A 21026-nucleotide genomic window follows, 5' to 3' on the forward strand; every position below is an offset into this window, starting at 1 on the left:
TGACATCCGTAAATTTCAGACATCCCAGCAGTGTTAATATCAGCCAAAATGTTCATATTGCTGCATCCCTAATGAATGAATAATGAACGTGACGAATGAATTTCTTGCTAACTTCTAATTTTAAAGAGATGAATACATTTTTACCCTGGTAAGTGTGACAGACAACGTGGTTGAGCTGTGAGTTTGATTATGGGTGATATTAGTTTGCCGTGATCTTCTAACGCTGATTTATTTCATGCGCTGCAGGTAAAAATATCCCACTTTTGGGTGCACAAAAAAAAACATTAAAAAAAAAACAGTTGGAGACATAACCAGTGAATTTGAATGAATCAGCATGACTGGAGTTGAGAAAGCTTTCTCCTGTAGATCAAATGAAAGAACAGAAGCGGAGATCCTGACGTCAGCAGTTACAACTCTTTTGGCGTCCCGCTGAAGGTGCGGCATGTCTGATGATGAGAAATCCCTCTGGAGGATGATGTTCACATGAAAATGATGATGTTGAAGCTGCACTGGCAGCTGTTCTCAGAAAAGTCTTGAGAGGAACCACGGCACCGTGACACATGCTTGAACAACATCCTAACATAACAAAACGAATTGTAAACGTTGATTTTAATCTTGTGAATGTAATTCCAGATAAGAGAATGATGAATTATAATCCAATAATGACGTATGAATTTACTTGTAATGATGGTGTTTCTCTGCTGGGCTCCTGAGGTTTTTTTTTCCCAGCGTTTTCGTAATACCAACCACAAATTGATACAAAATGAAATGTGGAGGATCTCTGAAGGTTTCTGGGTAGGCAGTAGAGTATTGGCTTAAACATCTAAATGACAGGGAGTGAAAGCTGCTGAACTGTAGCGTAACCTATTAAAGCATTAGACAAGATGTTGTCTTTTGACTTTACTCGCTCATTTAATAAATGGGTTTCTGCTTGTGGCTTATTTGAAGATAATTTCCTGCTCCATAATATCATACCTCAGAACATCAGAGCAGTCTTTAATTACAAAGTCAGAACAACCTCTACTTGGATGGTAGAAAAACACATAAATGACTCCAGGGAGACGTCAATGCCAATTTATCTGTGATTTATGCTATGCTTCCCTTTCCTGTGCCGAACGCCTGCCACACAGACACATTTATTGAGGGGGGCTTGCTACTAGATGAAAGACAGAATAGACGGTGACCGAGCCAAAGGTCAAAGGGGTCAGCTGGACATTTGGCTGACCTGTGACCCAGGACCTCACTTGTTAGTCAGAACACTGGGGTGGATTGGATTAGATTAGGTTTGCTTCGCAGCCCTTTTTTGTGTAAATCACAAACACAAAGGTAAACTTAAGATGAAGTATTACTTGTGAAAAGGTGGGTTGGAGGCAACATTCTCCTTAAAACTAAATCGACCGGTTCAGGTCTCTTGGAAATGTTTTTCTGTCCAACAACACCAGCAGGAGGAGGCACGGCGTGAGCAGTCCTGAGGTGAAATGAGTCAGAGTCAAACTAAAAAAACTAAAAAAACACAGCAAACTTTTACCAACACAACTAAAGTTGAAGAATCATACAACATATAATGGTGACTCATAAGTATTTTTAGAACAATGTTCCTGCAGAGTGATTTTATCATTTTAATTGATTCTCATTCTCAGAGCAAAAACATGCTACACCCTCAACAGGCTTCTCATTCATCTCAAGACCTTTCACACACTGAACTTTACATTGTGCGCATTAAAGTCTTGGCTCTCTGAAGAAGAGAAATCATTGTTTGATTTTTAAAATGAAACCAGAAACACAAGTATTGTCCTGGACCTAAATGTCATTAGTCACATTAAATCATCAACAAAATCAGCCTTAAAAATATCACAAGGAACAGATACTTGATGTCCAAATATTATCGGGAGAATCTTGTATATGCTTTTATCTCTCGCAGGCTGGATTACTGCAATGGACTGTTGACAGGTCTGGCAAAGCTGCCAGGGTTATGACAAGGACTAAACAAGCTCCAGCCAGTAACTCCGGTTCTCAGATCAGAAAGCAAAAGTTCAAAATCTTCCATCGCGTTATGTGAAATGGTACATTTCCTTATACATTTGATTGTTTTCCTCTTTTATATACAGCTTCCATACAGACATACCTACAGAATAAATTCCTTCTGCTCACATTCTATTATGTTGTGAGGCAGCAGAATATAATCACTTGAGAATTGCAAGAATACAAGAGAATTCAGCCATGATTTAGTACCTGGCCTCCCCTGAACGAACTGCACAGTTTTTTTGTTTTGGGTTTGTTTTTTGTGGTCACATATCCAGTAGAACGCGAGCTACTAGATTCTTACGGAGTCACTGAACGTGTTGTTGCTGGTCTATAAATCACTGGTCCAGGATAGGATCAGATCTTCTAACCCAGAAGACTGCATGGTCTGCAGTCTTCTGACTCAGAGACAGACCTCTCAGGTGGACCGGTTCAGGACTGCTGTCAAGAATTCATATGGTGATGCTGCCTTCGGCTTCATATTTTCCTGTGTTGTTTGTCTTTTCTCTGAGTTTCAGTTTCTATATAAAGCGTTTTCCCTCGAGGCTGATGTGCCATTCCTCATAAGTTGTAGTTTAGACAAACAAATGCCAGCAATTTTAAATAATTTATTGTGAGAAAGGGAATACTCTTGAGGTGTGATAGACAGTGGGGATGAGTGAATGAAATAATGTGAGACACAAACAATCTTTTATTTATACCAGAATCTCAATCTTGCCCCATGCACTCCTGGGACCAATTTGCTGTTGGAGACTCTACCCAGAGATAATAAAACACTACTGATAAGTGGCAAGAGATGGAGACGATTGCTCCAAAGTCAATATAATAAAATGTCTTCTGTTATTAGTTATTGAGTCTTTAGTTTCGCCAAATAAGAAAAAAAGGAATGTACTATGTATTATCGTATTGGCAGGACTTTGAAATATCAGCTACCAGTAAATGAAAACCAGTTGTCAGGTCACAAATCTAGTTGTAGTCATGGCAGTGGGAAACACGTCAGACATGCAGACTCACAAGAGGTGACCGAGGTGACCGAGGTGACGTGTAAACTAAAACCCTACGGGTCATCATTCTCTGGAGGACATTTTAGTGTTTTTAAAATGTAAACAAGGGTGCAACTTTCTGGTGCACCCTGAGGAGAAAATAAAGCAAAAGAGGACATTTTCTTTAGGCGTAAAGCACATTCCAGTGCACATTGATGGCCATGCACCTCTCTTCACCATAAGAGCCCTTGATGCTGTATTGAATTCTTTTGCAGAGGCTGCATTTGACATTCCATGCACTTGACTCTCTTCCACATTACGTTCAAAGATTCATGCCGAGATTCAGTGCCTCAGTTGATTGTAAAAGTTAAAGGTTGATCCAAACTACTGTCCTCAATCACGTCACACATCAAATTTGATTTGAACATAAAAAATCTCATTACGTACATTAACTTTGTTAAACAGCGTGTCATGTTGTTTTCTGCATAGAGACTTAGCTCAGTTGTACTGCAAAAAGTTGTATACAGACAATTGATACATCCATGGAAATGACAGAAAAGAGGATGCCAAAAGATGTAAGAGAAGAGAATAGGTTTTTTTATCAATTGACAAAACTTTGCAGGTAAAATAACGGTAGAGATTTAGATGAAATGACCCTTTAATCATGATTTACAAACACCAAGGAAGTAGAGAGCTTGAGGCAGCACTCTGTCACGGAGCAACATTCCACCGCGAAGGAGGATTTTTCTGTCACAGCTGGACACGCAATTAATACTGAAGCAAAAAAACAGGTCCGGACACGCGACGATTACAGCTACATCCTATGTAAGAGCCACTAGTTTGCAAAAAGCAGGAAATGTAATCAACCAACAGGCTTTGGCTGGTAGAAAAGTGCCCCTAGGTGGTGTATGATGTGGAAGTCGAGGCCAAATCTCGGCTTTTGTGTTACCCAAACAAGTTTTTATATCCCAAATAGATTAAATATGTTTGAATCAGACTTGTGTGTGTTCCTTTTTAGAGCTTGCGTGAGGACGTGTTTACCGTGGGAGTTCTTTTTGCTGTGAGAAACAACCTGACTACCTTATGTATACTCAGATGGAATAGTTTGAAATGAATCACATGAAGAAGGGACCAGACATGTATACAAGATAAAATGTTATTACGCTATCACCTAAATATTTTGCTGAGAACTAAATAAATATCCTAACAAGGAAATTAAACCCGTCTATGGCTACAGGGGCTCAAAAGAATTTGTCTAAAAAAAGATGTCTCGTGAATCAAAGATCTTAGATGGTAAACATACAAATACGATAGTAATCATATTAAACATGTCCAGAACAGCTTTAACAGAACAGAATGTGTTCCAGTTTAGGAGGTAATGTTGATTTACACCCATGTAAAAACACGGAAAATGGAAAATCTCATTTATCACATTTTACAGCAATTTCCAAAACAAGATAAACGGTGCAACAATGGCAGAGATCCAGTATCTCTGTTCATCTTCATGTGATGCAACTCTAGATTTCCATGTGAAGAACCGATTTGTTTGTTTGTTCAAACTGTAGAGTGAGCTTTTTCTGCATGCCCTACAGATGCATGCCAGCACCTTGCTTGGTCAGTTTCCATTTATTTGCTATGTTTATCAGTCGGTGACAGAGTGTGTTTATGCGTGTGGTTCCAGTAGTGTCCCAACATACGTCCTCCACACTCTCTCACCCTGCAGAGAGCAACATTACTCTCTTTCCTCAGGACCGATGACATTACTACACGAGTAGCATAATAGAGCTACAACATCCCTGCTTGATAGTCTTGGAGGTGGGCTTTCATTGCTCCCTTCTCATTAGTATGCTTCTAGGAACATGCCCAAGTGTTGATGCATGGATGATGAGTGAGAATCCACAACAGATGATCCTTTAAAACAGGAGAGACTGCTCTTTAAAGAGTCCGCTGTGTGTTTGAAGTGCAAAGTGTGGGATGATTTCTGGTCTATGTAGACGTGAATTAAAGTAGATTATATTTGATCTGTCGGACAGAGACGGAAGACAGCAACAAGCTTCTGAAAAGTATAATGTTGACAGGGTGTTAAAAGTGCTCTGTTACTGAGCAGGAACTGTCTTCACCAATTGTCCATATTTGGTCAATGTGCTCCTAATCATATATTGACCCACTTGAATCATGTTGACAAGAGAGTTTTTACATTTTGGATTTCTGGACAGTGAAAATAAATCATAAATGAGTTGGATTTGGGTGCACGTTGTTTTAAATAACCTTTTCCCACCGCACACCCACGTATATACAACTTTTTAAAACCTGGCAAAAAAAATAAAAACAAGCAAAAAATTTGCCAAGTGATACAGTTTCCCACTGTGAGTAGGTGAGTTACCTTTCTATTTTTTTTCGGTTGCTCATCCAACATCAAGAACATTCTGGAAAACGTAAACAAACTGTAGTGGAAGGGAGCATGGAGATTAAACTCAGTGCACAATGACGATATTGGAACGCTGTTTGAAGGTTCAATTTGGGGCAGAGGTGACCAAAACTTGCAGGAGTTACCAGCCAGAATGTCACAAGTTCTCCAGGGTTTGTGTTTATGTCAATACCATTCAGAGCCAGAGGTGCCAAGTAGCTATGTCTGCTGCAGGGTCATTTGAATGTTAATTAAATCATTTATCATTGCAGACAAAGGCCAGGCATTTGACAGCTATTTTGGCCAGTGGCTCACTATTCACCAAACTGTGTTAATCCGCATTAATTTGAGATGAACTTGCAATACCATTTCAAGGAAACCTTTTGTGTGCTTGTTCAAAAACGTTTGAAAAGTTGAATTCTTCAGCAAATGAACTTGTGATGAAATGTTGGTGCCATAAAGCAGCAGCAAAATTGTCTTCAGGCCACATGGTGGCAGGAAAGTCTGTCAACGTTGTCATTAAAGAGAGCAGCCAATGTTTGGAGTGACCAGCCTGAGTGATGATGTGTACCACTGCGTAGTGGAGTCACTGATTAGCTGCAGCCAGAGAGCGTTTAAATACTGCGCTGGTATCTGTTGGTTTATTTTCATTGTACATCTAAAAGAAGAGGCTACAACCCTAAGGGCTTCAGGTTGGTAGGCGGCTGCTGATCCTGTTTTCAACATGACAATTAAAGATAAGATAAATCTAAAGTCCACTTCTTCGTGACAAATTTTGTGTTATGCACACATAAAAAGACATGTAGAGACCCTTTTACTACCTGTAGTAATACTTCCTTGAGCTTTGCTGAAACATAGGCCATCTTCCTGTATGGAGTTTATTTGTGTGATCCCCTTGAGACTGGACACGTTTGGTCTATGTAATCAACTACACATGGTGAAAAAAAACCCTCTGTTTCTGCTTTCCAATCTGTCTATTTTGATTATTGCTTCCCACCAAGCTGAAATGAAATTACAGTTGTGGTATGACTGTCAATAAACATATCCCTCATATAGGGTGACTTCCAAATCACTACTCAAAAACCATCCATGCAAAATGTTTTCTGGAAGATGCCTCTCGTGTAATTCTTTTCCCATTTCTTGCTCTCTGAAAGATGAAGGGACTTGAGCGATTACGCTTTGGTATTTCATTAGGACCAGACCGGCGCGGTAGAGTAAGAGTGGAGGAGTCTTTGCCACACCACACATTTGGCTCCTTCTGTTGCAATGAATGCATCCCAGTCATATTCTAACTGCTGACCTCAGCAGTGCCGCGGGGACAAAACTGGTAAAGGTACAGTTGCAATGAAGTATATGCCGCTTTTGTATGTATGTCTAGATGTGTGTATGGCCAAATGTGTTGCACAGTCAGCATCTGTATGTGATTCTGTGTGTAGAGGTAAGTTCTTCTTGCAAATTAAAGAATGAGCCTTTATGATCAGCCAAGCTATAAGCGAAGAGCGTTTAAATCACATGTCTCCAGCGTGGTTTTCATTATTACAGATTATCTTCAGCTTTGACTTGTCTACCAAATGATAGAATTAGAATGTGGTAGCATGATACTTGAATTGAATGTCAAGTCGATAGTTCATCGTCCCCTGGCTGCTCTGCAGGTTCTTAATTGATAAACGTAGCAATCTTATTTGCTGCCAGATATGGCCACAAATTGACTAGAAGACAGCTAGATCACAGGATTGTTGCACGCTGTCTCTTGCGACGACAAATGCTGTGTGCTCTCAATCCAACTCATCAAATAAGCTCTTGGATGTCTGGGAACCTGATTACTATCTGGCTCTAGAACTGCATCTGCACTCTGTTTGTGCATGCCATGCTCAGTGGGCATTCTCCCACCCACTGCAGGCAGCTGTAGCACTAGCTCAGACCACATCAGTGCTCCTGCACCCCCACATGCTGTGTATGGTTCATATTAGGTCCCCTCCCACCTTCTCAGACCCTGGGATCCACCGCCTGGCTTGCCTCAGCAGAACAGAGCTCAGCACAGCTTTTTGAGGGCTGTGAAAAGGATGACCGGCTGAAACAGAGCCAAGCAAGAGCCTGACAGAGGTGGCTCCATGGGGGACTGAGGCCAGGTCATCTTCTGCGGTGGATATCCCGTGAGAGTGGAGCCACAAACTTCTAGCATCCTTTCACCTCCCACACTAGACCCTGCAGGTCTCAGAGGCTTTTAAAAAAGTACATGTGGTGATTTTTGTGGGGGTTAGAATTTATTGCAGGTTACTTCAGAGGTGTGCTGTGACTCTCAGCAGTGTGGGCTGATATAGAACATAACATCATGGCAGATTAATACATTTGAGTGCATTCTGATGAGTAATTGCGGTTGTTGCGAATTATATGGAAAGTCCATGTTCAATTTCACCTGGACTTTTATTTGTTTCACGCAGTTGATCAAAGGCTGTAACGTGGCTAATAGAAATATACAGTATATGTTAGGCAAGACAATCTCATCCAACCCACTTTGTTGTTATCAATCTTTACCGCCACATCTTGTTATGAGACTCAAAATGATTTTCCTCCATGTAAATAACTCAGATGAGTAATTTTCTTTCTTTGTTTTCTTTCCATTGGGCTAAACAGTAATCAGCAGGCATAGCAAAATAACTGCAGGTTTTCCTCTCTCATTTGACCTTTGAAAAATAAACAGATGAATATCTTGAGCAGGAGCCTCTCGCATGGTTTACCGAGCTGACTCTGTCCTTCCAGGCGGTCAGGGGTTAATGCCACTCACACCAGTATGCTTATGCTTCCACTGGAGCTTTTGTAATATTTATTTTGCCAACCTAAAGTAAAACCTTCCTCGAGAATTATCCTGGCTAGACTGCAAAAAGATTGTCAGAGGTGGCAAATGTGGTCTTCCCCAGCTTTGAGCGTACATCAAGGTCACCGCTCCGTCTCTCAAGCAAGTTTTTCCAGTCGATCCCACTAACCTTTATGTGCCTTTCAAAATTAAATTGTAGAAGTGTTCTTCTACAGGACGTTTTAAATACGAGCCACAAATCAAAGTTGCGTAGTACTTGTAGGAATCATGGCTCACATCACACGCTGACAGGGTTAATTCACAGCAGAGCGTTCATAAAAAACTTGCTAAAGCTGTTTTCAGTGTGTTTTATTAGCTATCCCTCTTCGCTAGCATTCATGTATCTGCTTCACATGGCATTTTTAATCATTGCTCTTGTATTTGCTGCTGTTTTTTTAACCTGCACACAATTGTAAAGCTAAAAATTAATTTTTGAATGCCGTTTCAACTCCCTTCTTGCTCTACTCTCACTACCTTTCCTTCTTGAACCAAACAACACGTCTCCTCTCGTCTCATTTTGCCTTTTCTGAAACTCTATTCTCCTTAAATGGTTTGATGCCTAATCACTTCCAGATGCAAGGTCCAGATGAAAGACAGACACTTCAGTTTTAGAGGAAAGTCTAATGAAAGTTTTAAAAAATGCAGGCCACCAACTCCAACAACAGACATTTGTCACAAATCTAAATTGCAAACAACCTGATAACTACGTGAACATAATTTTACATAAAAACCTGTTTTAATCCACGTCTATTCTTTGATTCTGCTATTATTTCTACTCCAGACAGAATGCTTGTTCACTGGAGGTTTGCTGTTGCAATTTTGACAATGAACGCCAAGTCATGACCGCATTGGAAACCTTAACTAAAGTGCCATTTAACACGTGGGATTCTTGACATTATGAGTAAACACAAGTTTATTGGTCCAAACACATCTTTGACCTGACATCCACACGATAGCCAATCAGTGCAGCACAGCACTGAGCAGCTTTTACAAGATAACATTCTAATAGAATAAATCAAAGTTTTGTTCTTGCTGTAATGTAATTGGTATAACCTCAAATTGAATTTAAAAGAATTTAAACGCATGCGGCTAAAAAAAACAAGGCTGTGCAAGCTTCCACTTTCATCTCTGCTAACTATCAGCATTCTGGTTGATGATTGGATGACATTGAATTCATCAGCCTGCTGACCTTCTACCTACTTCAAGTCAAGAAACTCTCCCATGTTGTTTGCTCTCCCTTTGTCCCATAGTGTAAAAGTTATAGTAAGTGATGTGCAAAGGGAAAGAGAATGAAACCTTATCCTTCCCTGCATCTGCGCTCAGATGTGGAGTGTCCTTATTTCCCTGTCTGCTACATTACCTCCCCTCTGTTCCTCTGCCAGATATGTGGGCCCTTACACCACAGCTCCTCCATATTCTTGTGAGAGGAAGAAGAAGAGCGGCAGTTCATTAAACTTTGTTGGAATCAATAGTTTTCTCCTGATGTCAAAAAAAGTTTCTTTTTTTTTTCCATAAATGAGCTCAGATGTTTCAAATATTAGAGCTGACTAATCTTGAGGGTCATTACCTGGGGAACAAAAAGGTTTCTTCAGTTCCAGGCATTATACCCAGATCCTAATATCTGCATAGTTATGATGTCGGATGGGCATCTCTCTTGATAGCCAAATCATTGGCCCTGCGAGGACAGTTGGTAGTTATTGCCACGGTGAAATGACAAATCTGGATGACGTGATTTGTCAAGTTGCAGATCACTGTATATTTTTGGAGAAATCTGTGTGATGAAGATGGTTACTGACCTTGACAGTTATATGGTGTTTCACAGGGATGCCCCAATACAGCAGATGTATTTTAATGGACATCTGGACAGACATAGTGCTTGACAAGTCTGGAATAGATTGTTCATGTGAAGTCATGCAGAGATACCGAGTGGTGGTTGTGATTTGGAATATGGCGGGTTGTTCTGTAATCATAAAGAACGTGAATGATGACACCGTGCCAGTGTTTGTGTAGTGTTGCAGAAGCTTTTACAAGGAAAATGATGCTGTAAAATGTGCTGTCTCGCTGTTTTTGATTATTTTGTTTTGAATATAATTTGTATGACTACCCACACTTGAGAGGTTGGTTATGTCCTAAAATAACTCATAAGACATTTTACACAATTGTGAATCTTTGTGGATCATGTAATGCACGTTTGTGACCGTTATGAGTCGATTTTCGCTCCATCAAAGTTGACACTTGAGAGCTTCCTGCAGTGTTATAGTTTTAAGTGAAAACCCCAAGCATCCGTATTTTTTGTAACATCATATTCATTTCGCAGCCATGGCAAAAAGGCTTTCAAAGCTTAGCATTTTTCTCAGTCATGTAATAGTGCCTCAAGGAGACTGCTTTATATGTTTTGGCTTTTATCAAATTTGGACCTTCTTTGTATACATAGCTGAGGAACACAAGGCAGCTAGGGTGATTCTTGAACATCTTCCACTCTGCTTCAGCCAGATTCCTGCAAAATGTCTTTATCTTTGTCATGTGTACAGTAGATTATTCATACATGCATACAACCAGACATCAAAGGCCACAACTTGGCAATTTTTAGTGCCACTATTTTGTGCATAGGTCTTAGAATATGAAGATTTCAACATATTGTCTCCTCAGTACCAACAAAAATCTTTCACATATGTTTGGCTAGAATCCAGACAGTTCTGTCTGTGAAGTGAATGTTTGGTGTTTTGATATGTCAGTTAACACTGTGTGGGTTTCTTCCTTCCAGTGGGATCGGTGTGGTCTCCGTCTGGGGCTTTTGTGTGGTGGGCACGTCACAAAGTCTCTGACCTGTATGTGTGCTACTTTAGCGAGAAGTGAAGGGGTCCTTTAGGAGGTGTCTCCACCCTGGTCTCCTCATGTCTGCTCTCCTCAGAAGCCATGCCAGGACAATAGACGGCTTCACACCAGCTGTGAAAGCTCAAAGCAATTCCCCGTCCAGATTTCTGCAACTCGCCCACTCATTTGATTTCTTTGAGCCTCCACTTTCGTCTTTGCCTTTATTCTCTTCTAATGACCTGCATACCCTCCATCATCATATGCTGCCTGTAACTGCTCTGTTGGGAGTCCTAATATTACAGGCTTAATTGGCTGTGTATTTGAAATGCTCGATTAAATTATATTAGATATGAATTGTTTGGAGTTCTTCAATTTATATCTGGGAAGTTTCCATGGATGGATACAAAGTGGACTTGAGTGATATTTTATATTGTATGTACTGTATTTTACCTTTCGAGTACCTCACAAACAGGTGTCATGAGCTCACTCCAGTATCACTTGTCTCTGTGGCTCCAGAATGCAGAAATGGCCAGCCGTACATATTAAGCTTGAAGCTATTGCCGATTGATGGCTAACAACGGCTTCAGCAATTGAAAAACAGCAAAAATGCCCAAAAAACTTTGGCTGACAAACCCTCAGGTGCATTATAATCTGCATCCTCAAATCAACAATAACATGCTGATTTAAGCAGCAACCGAACAATCTGTAACCCTTCCAGGTTGGTGCTCAATGTCGTTTCTTTTTTTTCACTCAGATTGAAAAGTTACACTGGAGACTTGGTAAATGAACATCTTTGGACACTTCGGCCTTCAGTAATCATTAGCAGGTTATGATTTCTCGCTGGCTCTGTCAAGCAGGAAGGGGGGGGGGGGAAACACCTTCAGGAGCTCAGGATACTAATTTGTGAGTAATCAAAAATCAAAATACGCCTTTTTAGTGATGTATCACTTCAATATTGTGGCAAATATCTGAATTGATGTTTTAATGTAGTCGGGTTGTAGTATTGTAGTATAAGCTCCCGTACATCATGAAGACAGCTAGAATCTTTCTGGTTTGTTGACAGTCGACTCCCTGCAACATTTTTATCCCAAAATTGTCAGTAAACTAAGCTCTTTTTATTCTGGATGCTTAATAATAGAAACTTCAGCACTGATGCTTATCTCTGTAACTTAAACTTGTTTCAGCTGCATGGCCAGCTGGCCGATAGCTTCAAGTTTCAGCTCTCAGGTAGCCAAGTAAGATAAAAGCAGGCTCCGTCGTAAATTTAAGCTTAAGAGATTTACAGATGTCATCCAGTGTTTTCTGAACATTTCTTTCTCTGAGCTGCAGATACAGTAGCCTCAGCAGCATCTGTGCTCAGTTTGTTCCCCATGACTAGAGAGAAGATTTTGGTGTAATGAAAATGAGAATTTACCTCGTCACAGTGTTTGCTTCCAAAGCAGCTTGAGACCTTGATGAGCATGACCTCGTCCCCGGTGTTTGCAGGATCGTGACTTTGCTTACACATCTGACATACATTCAAAGGATAGAATTCATGCAGAATGTGACTGATGTGTGTGATAATTTCCCCGTTGGCAAACATTTACATGTGCACTCCATCATTTGTGGCCTATTTGTGTTGGCATACCCGCAGTCCTGATTGGCTGGTTTCACCGAGGACTTCGTGAGATGGATTTGTTTGACTGGGCACTGTAAAATGTGGGGAGCATGATTAAAAACTACATAGCCTCTGTTTCACCCCTTGCTGGCCGGTTTTGGTTCTACATCATTCATTTACTCACAGGTTTTTGCAACAGTTATTTCCACAGTTGGGCTTTTTGCATGCCTGCACAATAAAGATGGGGAGAGGAGCAGTAGCCTGGGAAAATAAGGTCATACTGACATATTCTATTATCCTTAGATATTTTACATAAAGGCCTTGAAAGCCAGCGTAGTGAATCATATATGGGGATTCTAACCTGCATTTTGGTTAGTATTGGAAATCCTTTTCTGGCTCTTGCTTCGAGTAAAGAATGAGAGGCCAGAAGACACTAGAGCATCCAAAAGCCTTTGGCTCTTTACTCCATTTGAACCTAGCACACATAAACATACAAAGGCATGTTCTTTTCTGTGAGTCCTGTTCTCTAGATTTGACGGTCAGAAAGTCTCCTCAGGAAGGCTCATAGAATCTGATGGGAGAACCACAAAGTGCCCCAGTTATCTTTGGAGTCCCCCAGCTTGTTTTACTAAGGATTCGGCCAAATGTTGCCTTTCCCCTGCTGATAAGACAGCTCCCATCATGCCTCACTCACATATGTGGAGTGTAGGGAGAATACCACTGGCTGTTGCTGATCTAATTTTACTCCTGCGTTTGAACTTTTAATCCAATGAAAATAGTTTGTGTAATACCTATACATTGCAGTGGGAAGAGTAAAAAGTGTGTGAGGGAAACGGAATGAGAGACCCTCTAGTATTCAGTCAAGGATAGATATGATAACATGGTGAGTGGTATTTTCCTCTCTCCTGCAGGGCAGACAAATCCTGACTGGAATATCTGAAATGCCAACTTCCTTGATTAAAATTATTGCTTTTCACACGGAGGAGCTTTTAACCTCCGTTTTTTTTTTTCACCAAATTTAAGCTCATATTCATAATTTGTTTAATAAAAGGGGGAATTGAGAGTAAAGAAGAAAATTTTAGACAGAGAGTTTAAAAATATTGAGATAAAGAATGAATGAATGACATTCTCGTATTCTTTTCATTCTTTACAAGTTACATAAATTTCAAAGTATGTCTATCTGAGGATGTGGTAGAAACCTATAATGCTTATATAAAAGTAGTACCCTAAGATAGAGAAATGTGAGTTAAGTATTTCATAGAAGACGGACTAAGTGATGTCATGACAAGGGGTCATACAGATACTGACCATGTGGCGTTATTTAAAAAAAAAAGTGAAACCATTCATGAAACCAGCAGTCTTGAATGTTAATGTCAAATACAGCCTACAACTGAGTTGCTAAAGGAAAGTGCATTTGGTACATCAGTTTTGGCACGAGTTGATATTTTGTGAACTTTTTTCTGCGGCAGCAAGATTCTGTACAGATAACTTGGAAAACTTCTTGCCCTTACAATATTACCATTTGTTAAATATGTACCTCAACTGCAGCATTACACAACAGGAGGCATTCCTTATGCAAGGTTTTGTGAGAATCTTGGCTCATCATTTGTGATTTAAACATACTGTGGTATGATTTATTCAAATCTCCTCTATCAAGAATTTTATGACACGTGTTTTAATGCCAGAGACAGAATTTTATTGGGTTGTCCTCATCTCTCAAGGTTCACGGTTTGTGGTTTGGCTAATTGTCCTGCTCACTTTTCATTTGTATGTGGCCACATATGCCATTTTATGTAGGCAGCTGGTGAATTTTAATCTCCCGCACAGATGAGCCTCTGCGCTCTGGCAAGATGACTCTGATATGCCGGCATTAACCTATAAATGACAGTGGAATTGAAATCTATCTCATCTCTGCAGTTTCCAAAGTAGACTGATTGCTTTGGGCATTGTACTTTGAGAGGTTAGGATTTATGCAAATGTGATTGTGTGGTTTATTACCTTACAGTTCATTCCCCCCTTCAAATGTCTGACACTTCACTCATGGAACATTTTGTTCTCAGGTTTTCAAACCACATATCCAGATATCCTCGCTACTTGGAGCTCTGGGAGAAGCGTTATTATTAAAGCACTGGATCCTCATGTAAATTACTAGGGCATGTACATCACTCAGTCCTCTCTCTACTGAGAACATTCATGAAGTTGGAAAGCTAAGTCTATATGAAACTTCAGCGTCAACTCTATACTCAGTGTGAAGATACCAGTAAATTTGGCAGTGTAATTAAAGATGCACTGAGTGAAAACAGCTCCAACTCCCACGCCGCCAAAATTTCTCAAGCCTTTTTCTGTTTTGTTTCCTCTGAAATGTTTTTCCTTGTTTTCAGATTTCATTTAATGTATAAATTCTTGGTTTACATGGTTTCTATGCCTTTGCCTGGCACAGCTGTGGCCCAGAGGCATGATGCATTCAGATTGTACGTCCAATTGCCTGAATTACCTAAAATTTTGCGCTAATATTCACTTGGTCAAAGGTCAAAATGAGAGTAATCTCATGTTCCTCTCATTCTTATGAATACCTCAAGAATGCTGGGAGGAAATTACATTGCATCTGCCACAAACACCTTACAATCATTCATTTTATGGCAGGTGCAGATACTATGTTTGGATATGTTAGGCTTAAAGAATTCACCTGTTGAAAAAAACTAATATGGGAAACAATATTAATGAGACAGTAGAAAATAAACTCTCATTTTAAATACATCAAGTTTTACATCACTGAGGTATACAACCATGATGTAGTTTCTACTTATTTGATTGTACCTTGAGAAAAAAAAAGTTTTAATTGTAACTAAAATGGAAAGCAACGTCATTCATTGCCAGCCTGAAAAAGGGCAACTGAGCATCCAACAGATCTTTTGGGGAATGTTTCATCATAGGATAGCGACCTGATTTTATTTATAGTTTTGTTTTACAGTACCCAGGTATTCACATTAAAATGCTTCTTCCAATCTTCATCCAGCTGATGCCACACAACTGATGAAAACTAGCGTATGAGGCGGTCTGGTCATAATAAATAACTTGTCCCCCGTCAAACTGATAAAATATTAGAGTTAGCTGCAGCCCCTGCGTGTCAAAAGATGGAGTAGCTTTCTTGTATTGCTTTTGGTTTCCCCTTTCCTCATGTGGTTTATTATTCTTCTCTTTGGACTGCGTGTCTGCCAGCTTTACAACTCCCTCACTCCTACACACCACTCACCCTCTGTTAGGAGTTACAGTCAAGAGTGTGGGGCATACTTTCTGCTGACTTTCTTGTCTTCCATCTGCTCCGGCAAAAAAAAAAAAATGTAGTCTGAATTACTGCAGCCAAACCTTCATCACCTCAAATTAATGATTTCCATCTACTCACACTCACACCAATGCCATCTTTAAAAGAAAAAGAAGAAGAAAAAAAAAGTCTGCTTTTGATGATAAGCATGGCTTGCCTTATTTTTCTTGGCAATGTTCCTGATGACTACTCCATTGTATGCACAGAGGAGAATCCCTGCTGTTGAATGTTGGAGCGCCATAGCATGATTTGAGCTTGTATTTTCCTAAAGAGATCCATTTATAAAGAAAGGTGGAAGTAAAGAGAATTCTAATCAACTTGTGCGGTTTAACTCGACTGTAATCTCACGCTGCAAGATGCGATCCAGAGCCAACACTTGCAAACAATTATACTGCTGGTACCCAGGGGCCCGATCTGATTGGTCTGTTTGCCTTGTGCTGTATTGGGAGATCCTGTAGTACGGTAATTGAGTCCACTCCCTGCCTGATGGGTTGTGATCTCCTTTTATAGCTTTGGTGGTTCCAGCCCTCTGTAGATGTGCGGTGTTATTAAAATCGGACCACAAGCGGGACGTTACATTACGGCACTATACTTAAGCATACTGTGTGGTATCCCACTGCTCCCCAGCCATCCCTGTCACTGTCCTTTGCAGACAGACGCCACTCCTGCAGTGGGCAGTCTTCCATGCTGGCAGCTTTCCCAGAGCCTGTGGAAGTCATCCTCCTTCCCGCCACCCCCCTTCATTCCCTCCAAGCCCCTTTCTGCCAAAGGGCCTGTTTGGCTCATGCTCTGGCTCAGACAAACAAAAAAAATGAACATGTCCAAAGATGCTTTCCAAAAGGCACCTGGTATAATGCTTTTGTTTAATTTTGTGAATTGCAAAATGTCCCTTCAAAAGAATTTAGATTAGCTTTGTTCTTTCATTAATATCATTAATCTTTATGGGAAGTGCTAAATTTACCTACTGCTAGATTTCCCTTCCAACTTAGTGCACTGAAGCTTTATTGCATAAGTTTGAAATTATTTAACCAGCAGCATGTTTTCTCCTTTCCAGGTGACTGCGACAGATGCAGATGGTGGCTCTTTTGGCTCCATTACTTACTCCCTGGTCTCTGGCATTAACAGTGCTGTTACCTCTCTGTTCACCATTGGCAAGGAGACTGGACAGATCTGCACTAGCGCTGCGCTAGACAGAGACCAAGGCCTGGCCAGCTACGACTTCACTGTTACTGCAGTGGACGGGGTGAGCCAGTACATTTTCAAATCATGCTTAATATAAGTCCGTTGAGCCACATAATATAAACATTATAAACACTGAAGCCACACTTTTCATACAGACAGGAGAGCAAAGACATGGCCAAAAAGCATTGAATTGTGTAGCCAAGTTAAAAAAAAGCTGGAATAGCTTCTCATGGCAGACTTAGTCCAAAGTTAGTATACCATCAAGTTCAATTTATTGCAAATAATACTTTAAACGTTACAGGTTAAAAATGGGAGAAAATGATGGCCATGTTAAAGCAATCAGATGGAAAAATGCCTCAACTGTCAGGCAGTAATATTTTAACAAGTTGAACTGCAGCCTCCTTTGTTTTTGCCACCTGGTCCAAATGAAAAGCCTGCACTGTATTTTCTCTGCAAATGAAAAGGCTATGAAACAGATTGTTTCGGCTGCGGTAAGCCCTCTCACCCTCCATGGATCATAACATATTGCTCTTTCCCAGGGGAAACTATCAATCTATTTTCCTGCTTAAATCTACAGGGACTATATTTTAGTGGCCACACTATACTTTTAATTTTTAACAGGGTACACTGCTGCTTTTTACTTGCACCATTAATGTGTCCCAAATCCCACTTTCATTTGTTTTTTTCTCTCTGTTCATGATTTAATGTATGTGAGATATAATATAACAAAGGAGCTTTTTGTTTCTTGGACAGGGTGGACTGAGCTCAGTAGTCTACGTGAAGGTAGATGTGGTCGACATTAACGATAACAGACCCGCCTTTTACCCAGTGAGCTATGCTGTCAGTTTAAGCTCCCAGAGTGCTCCTGGGACATCTGTTGTCAGAGTGATGGCTTATGACCCAGACTCAGGCGAGAATGGTAGAATTACATACAGTACTGTATCTGGAGGGGCTTCCCCATACTTCACGCTCAACAAAGACACAGGTTGGTACAATTACTTTCACGTTTGTTGTATAAAGGTCATTGTAAACAGCATATTCAAGGTTTTGTGAATTTTTATTTATTTTTTATTTTTTTGTAGGTGTGATCTCGCTGTCTCGGTCTGTCTACGGGAAGGCCAATTCTGTCATACCCATGGTGATTTCTGCTCAGGATGGTGGTGGTCTAGTTGCCCTTGTGAATGCTAAGGTCAATATTAGCGTTGTGGCAGGTTTGGTGGCACCACCTGTGTTTGAACAGACGCAGTACTACTTCACGGTTTCAGAGGATGTCCTGCAGGGGACAGTTGTGGGTGTTGTCCAGGCCAACAGTAAAACAGGTAGGCTCCAAAAACCACACACACCCCTCTTCTTTGTCACCAAGGATGCACTCGCATGCACTCGCACTGCTCAGAGGCATGATTGTCCCACCTCTCAACTTTCCCACTAGCCTGCACTGTCATTGCTCCATGAGCATGCTTATGTCATCATTGAGCTGAACACACTGTATCTAAAGGTGACAAGTTTGCACCCCTGCAACATTACTCACTGCTCCATTGGGTGTACGGTCTAGTTTTAAGCTGATTTTGTCAACAGCATCAAAGCCAATCTCTTCTAGCTTTTCCATCACCAAAAAAGCATATTGTGCCCTCACACTACTCAGAAGAAGTGGACTTTGATGACAAATGTGCTTGGGCAATGAATGGATCTCCCAGTGTGACAAGGCCCTCGGTCACTCACACCCTTTGAGTCATAAAACCCAAAGTTAACAGTTCAGTTTACATTTATCAGTCACACTGGATCACTCTGAAATGATTTTTATTTTCACTCCCTGCACCTCTTGCACAAATAGGCATTGGGCCACTATACACACCTAACTCTGAAATCACATAAGTCAAAAATTTCCATTTCAGAATGTTCATTTTCTGAGTTTTATAGCTCAAGTCATGAACATTGAATAATGACACATTTCAAGGATAATGTTACTACCTCTGGTTTTTGTCTGTTCCCCTCTCCAGGTACCTCGAGAGATATTGCCTACACCATCAGCTCTGGGGACCCAGCAGGATACTTTACTGTGGACCCTGACACTGGGGCTCTGAGGACCAGTCTATCCCTTGATCATGAAGCTCAGTCAGCTATTGATTTGGAGGTGCAGGTCCGCAGTGGTAACCCCCCTGCCTTTGGCCAGACCCGTGTACACATCACTATCGCGGATGTCAATGATAACCCGCCTGTTTTTCTTCCTTCATCCTCGGAGTCCCTGCTGCTGCCAGAGTACACAGAAATGGGCTCCGTGGTGTATCGTGTCCAAGCTGAGGACAGAGACTCTGGGGCCAATGGTCAACTCTCTTTTGACCTGTCTTCTCCAAGTGGGATCCAGAGGACATTTAGCATAGAGCGCAGTAGCGGAGAGATACGATTGGTTGGGGTCCTTAACTATGAGAGTACTCCTCGTTATGATCTCCAAGTAATTGCTAAGGATGGTGGAGTACCTCAGCTTAGTGCCGCTTTCATGCTTGTGGTTCATGTCCAGGCAGAGAATGACCAGGGCCCTGTGTTTGATACCCTCACTTACAGAGTGGAACTAAAGGAAGGCACACTGATTAATACACACTTCCTGCAGGTCAGGGCTCTGAGCAGAGAAACATCTGGCTCAGGTTACTTCAGCCCCCTGGCGTATCACCTGCGTCCAGACGGAGATGCTGCTGGGTTTGGCATTGCTGCAGACAGCGGCTGGCTATTTGTGAAGAGCGCCCTGGACAGAGAGGTCAAGGACATGTATCTGCTAACAGTACTGGCCAGTTCAGGTCACGGACAGCTGAAGAAGACAGGTAGTGCCACAGTACGGATATCTGTGACTGATGAGAATGACAACTCCCCCCGCCTAACACAGGAGAGGGTCTTCATGGCTGTGAGAGAAAACCTGCCAGCAGGGACAGGCTTCGGTCATGTGTCAGCCACGGACCGAGACAGTGGAGCCAATGGACGCCTCAGCTACCGCCTGCTGCACTCTGACCACAACTTCCAGATTAACTCCCTCACAGGTTAATTGAGAATATGTCATTCACAACACCAGCCACATCAAGTCTACTGGTTGGGAGTGTTAAAAAGCTTGTTTGTAGTGCTTAAGGTCATAAAAACACATGTTTTGCTCTGAGATGAATGATTCAATATAAAACATTTTTCATTCTATGACATTTAAATTATTTAGCCAAAAAACTCTGTAAATGTTAAGTCAACTCTGAGTCATCTGTAAATGATGAGCGACTGTACTTGCCCATTCCCCGCTGTCATAAAGATCAGATGATAGCGACAGCAGAGAGACTTGCTGTGCACTAATTGGCCTGCTGAGCCTGCGAGTCTGTGGTTGGAGACTCTGATTTGTGATCACTTTCTGGCTGAGTCGTGAGTCTCTACAGCATCTGCCAAGCTTTCAAAATTTATCTGTTTGTGTGCACTCGTACATCTGCACACTGTGCATGTCTACTACTCGTGTGTCATTGATCAAAGCCGGCTGTTTCTTAAGTCTCTCATCATTATTCTAATGCTCTGGACTAGTGTCTTGGCATGAAATCCCTCTGATACACCCCAATTCTCTCCTCAGGTGAAATCAGTACAAGGATAACTCTGGACAGAGAGCAGCAGTCGAGTTACCAGCTGGTGGTCGTGGTTCAAGATGGAGGTTCACCTCCTCGTAGTGCTAGTGGCACAGTCTTCATTAGTGTCCTGGATGAAAACGACAACGGACCCTCTTTTATTCACAGCCAGTCAGGAAAAAACCTTATCATTCAGGTAATAACACCACACCAGAGACTCAGACAAGCAAAACAATTATGTCTGTCAAGTCTTCAGTGAACTTTTTT

The 21026-nt window shown here is 41.2% G+C and overlaps 1 protein-coding gene across 1 annotated transcript in view; it reads left to right on the top strand.

Moving 5' to 3' along the window:
- LOC147254940 (protocadherin-16-like) overlaps window positions 1–21026 on the top strand; it is an 88199-nt gene that overhangs the window by 49360 nt on the left and 17813 nt on the right. The window contains exons 3-7 of the mRNA XM_086216524.1: window positions 17054–17242; window positions 17935–18166; window positions 18264–18500; window positions 19179–20207; window positions 20768–20955. Of these exons, the coding sequence (XP_086072650.1) occupies window positions 17054–17242; window positions 17935–18166; window positions 18264–18500; window positions 19179–20207; window positions 20768–20955 (1875 nt within the window). The remainder of the gene's footprint in view (window positions 1–17053; window positions 17243–17934; window positions 18167–18263; window positions 18501–19178; window positions 20208–20767; window positions 20956–21026) is intronic.

This window comes from Aulostomus chinensis, chromosome 10 (assembly GCF_037954235.1).
Source record: "Aulostomus chinensis isolate RoL2024-O1b breed Wild chromosome 10, RoL_Achi_v1.0, whole genome shotgun sequence".
NCBI classification, from domain to species: domain Eukaryota; kingdom Metazoa; phylum Chordata; class Actinopteri; order Syngnathiformes; family Aulostomidae; genus Aulostomus; species Aulostomus chinensis.